The sequence below is a fragment of the Hibiscus syriacus genome, unplaced genomic scaffold, assembly GCF_006381635.1.
Source record: "Hibiscus syriacus cultivar Baekdansim isolate YM2019G1 unplaced genomic scaffold, ASM638163v2 tig00110809_pilon, whole genome shotgun sequence".
NCBI lineage: Eukaryota > Viridiplantae > Streptophyta > Magnoliopsida > Malvales > Malvaceae > Hibiscus > Hibiscus syriacus.
Window position 1 is genome coordinate 6,830 of NW_024062869.1, and position 3,692 is coordinate 10,521.

Here is a 3,692-nt window from a genome sequence, read left to right on the forward strand (position 1 = left end):
TTGGGAAAGTATTCTCAGCCTTTTTAACAAGGATAGGAGGGTTGGTTCCCGGGAATTTCAGTTCTCCTGGGTTGTTGCAGCTCTTAAGAGTAAGTCTTTCCTTACGCTTATTCGTAGACTTGTTTGGAATGCGTTTGTTTATCTTATTTGGGAGGAGTGTAATAGGAAAATTTTTAGAAAAATATTTAGGTGTGAGGATGATATTCTTAATTTGATTAGGTTTACTATTCAAGGCCAGCTTCATGGTAGGAATATTAATAAAGAAGGGTAGTGAATTATAAGCTTTCTACAGAATGGGGGCTCTTCGATTGAGTATTGTTTTTTGGGAGTTGCTTGTGTTTTGATGTAGCAGCTTGTTACTTTTTCTTTGGATAATACAAACTTGATTTATCCAAATATATATATATGTATATAAAGAAATTAAAATACTTTACAGATTCGTAAAAAAAAATCCTAGCATTATTGACACAGTAGGAACAAAATTGAACTTATTGCACATTTATGAAGTTCACACATTATTTCTGAAAAAGAAAAGGTTGAGGTTCACACATTCTCAAGGGAATGGTCAACCTAATTACTTCTGACTCATTCTTAGCTCAAAAGTCGAAATTGACTTCCGATCTCAAAGTCCATCCCCATTTTCATTCTACAAACCCAAATTGCTTGCTTTTATATTAAAGTCGTCACTTGTCGGCATTGCTTTTATTTTTAAGTCTGAATACGCCGGCCTAAAATGACTCAGATAATTTCAAGTAAATTTAATTTGAAACAATTCAAGCTGAAATTAAATATCAGAAATCCAAATAAAATAGATTTGTTTAAAAAATAATTTGATAAAAAATAATAGCAAAGATTGTTAATTGGTTTTAATATATAACATTTAAATTGCAAATGCTATTTTGGAATATTATAGAGGATGTAAATACAATTCAATTTTTACAAACTGATATTTTATATGTATTCTCTTATAAATTTATAGTTAATATAATTATGTATTTCTATAAAAAAATATTATGTAAATGCTATTTATGATTCAGTTATTGTTTTTCATGCCAATTAGTCCTGTGAAATAATTGATGTCATGCATTATGCAATTTTAACCAATAAGAATGTTTGGGTTCCTCTTTTATGGGATGGCTAATGGGTAACTCGTTGCCTCATGTCAGCCAAGCATAAATTATTAATTGTTTGGGGAAAAAAAAAGATCGACCCACGTAATCAGATGAAGTCAATCTAGGACTTATGACCTATTAGGTCCAACAATTATTACCAACCGATTAAAAATTAGTTCAATAAAGAAAAAAAAAGTGGGTTAAACACATAGGAAACAAATTTATGTATTGTATTTTGGCATGTCAAACCTAAACATGCATTATTTATCATATTGTTAAGCCAGCTATATATTTTCAATTACTCAAACAATAATAATTGAGTTTGAGGATAAATTTATTTTCATACGTTTAAATTAATAGTTTAATTGCATATTACAATTATTTATTATAATTATGATTGTTTTGGATGTTATATTAAAATCATGTTTTTATTTTGTTGAGGAGTAACATGTAAGATAATAATTCATTTTAAAAAAAATTCTCTGCCTAAGCCCGAATGAGGGAGAAAGTATATTCTTTATCATATACTTCAAATGTTTAAATACCACATAATCATTCACGTGTTGAAGAAAATATAATATTTAGTTAGTCGAACTAAGTTATTATAAATATATTGTTATATCGGAGCCACACAGGAAACAAGTGTGGAAAATGGTGACGTCATGAGGTATGCAAGCTGGAGATATGGTGGCAGCCACGTGGCTTATTAGTTGGGGGATATGGTGATGTCATGCATTATGTAAGCTTGAGCTTGACGGTCCTGACTCTCTCATTCTTAATGTGTGTGGCTTCTATTCATATTACTATAAAAATCTTGGACACGTTTTAATCTCTGGACTTCAGACCACGACTTGACCTTCTCAGCTACACTCTCACACTTCTCTCTCTTAATATTGTTTCCAATGTTATGTCATTCTTCTGAAGCAGCGACAGACCTGGATTATAACTAATAGCGGAGTTAAAAATATTTTTACACTTAATATATATCGATTGTATAATTTTGTTTATAAAAATTGATAAGATCTTAAAATAAATAAATAATTTTATAAAATTCTGATTTGAAGAAAAATATGGATTTGTAATTATCATCCTCTCCCAACTTGATCATTGATTGTAGAAATATTTCCGAAGGCACCGTCCACTTTGATCTTTAATCTTTGACCTCTCCCTTCGGTCTCCATCGATCAGTCCAAATATATATATATTTTTATATGTGATTACATAAAATATTTTTTAAAAGTTGCGTTTTGACTTTTTTTTCTCTCAACCTATATAAGCTGTTCTCTCGTATCCTCGTTGGGTGTCATCTCATTTCATCGCCGCTTTCGACTTCAATCCTTAATATTTGTCCTAAAGGCATGAGTGGTTTTAAAGTAGACGAGAGCTTCGGAAACGGAAGCAACGGCGAAAGGAAGTACAAAGGAGTCCGTCGTCGGAGATGGGGGAAATGGGTGTCCGAAATCCGAGTCCCCGGCAGCCAAGAACGTCTTTGGTTAGGCTCGTATTCGACGCCTGAAGGTGCCGCCATCGCCCACGACGTTGCTTTCTATTGTCTCCGACGACCGTCTTCCTTGAATGCTCTCAACTTTCCAACCATGTTGCCTCCCAATGTCAATGCCAACATGTCCCCCAAGTCTATCCAGAGAGCCGCATCGGATGCCGGCATGGCCGTCGATGCCGTCCGGCTGATGGAGATCACTCCCGTCGAAAATGAGACCGACAAGAGTGTAATCATGGGCGCTTTGACCGAGTCGTGGGATGGAGGAAGGGAGGCTTTGAGCATTTCTGTCGATGATTATCTCGAGTTTTGATACTGCAGTTACGGAGTTACCTCTTTATCCATCTGCCATTATCTTACATGCAGATAAATTTGTACATGCAAACTATGGTTAGGGATTTGTACTGCAATTTCGCTTATTTCTTTCGTGATGAATGACGATCAAAATCACGAAGTAAACCAGCGGTATTCTGATGATTGTTTAAATCCCTTAATAATTCATTAATGAGAACGCAACTGCTTATTTTCTTAATTTACAAGCATTTTGCAGTTACGCCTCAACTTTTGCAATCTCTACCAACTCTATACGTCGTGTAATTGGATTAGTTCTAATTTTACGACTGCGATAGAAGAAGAAGAAGAAGAAGAAAGCTTTTGAATTCAAATCCAACTTATGAGTTGACTTTCAGTAAATTTGACTAAAATTTTAATGACTTGCCTTTTCGGCCGACATATTGCTTATTAATTAATAAAATAATTTTTTAAAGATAGTCTCTAGCTTTACTACAAAAAAAATCATATCATAATAAACTATATAAATTTAATGTAACATTATTAATTATATTATAATAAATTAAAATGCTATTAATTTCGCTGGTGTCATTATCATTAAGATATAATTTAATACTATTATTCAAAGAACTATTACCTTAATTCTAACAATCTCTATTTCATCATATCATCATTATAAATATATAATTTATATCCTCATAAGATATTATATTCAAAGGATATTTAAGAAAAATGATATAAATTGGATCTACTACAAGACACGTTTAAGGAGGATCCAAATTTGTGTTAAC

The 3,692-nt window shown here is 32.5% G+C and overlaps 1 protein-coding gene across 1 annotated transcript; it reads left to right on the plus strand.

Moving 5' to 3' along the window:
• The first annotated feature begins 2,456 nt into the window (after positions 1–2,456).
• LOC120141451 (ethylene-responsive transcription factor ERF020-like) lies at positions 2,457–2,938 on the plus strand. The gene has a single exon (XM_039156314.1). The coding sequence runs from the start codon at positions 2,471–2,473 to the stop codon at positions 2,921–2,923; it is 453 nt and encodes a 150-aa protein (XP_039012245.1). The 5' UTR covers positions 2,457–2,470; the 3' UTR covers positions 2,924–2,938.
• Positions 2,939–3,692: the final 754 nt, after the last annotated feature.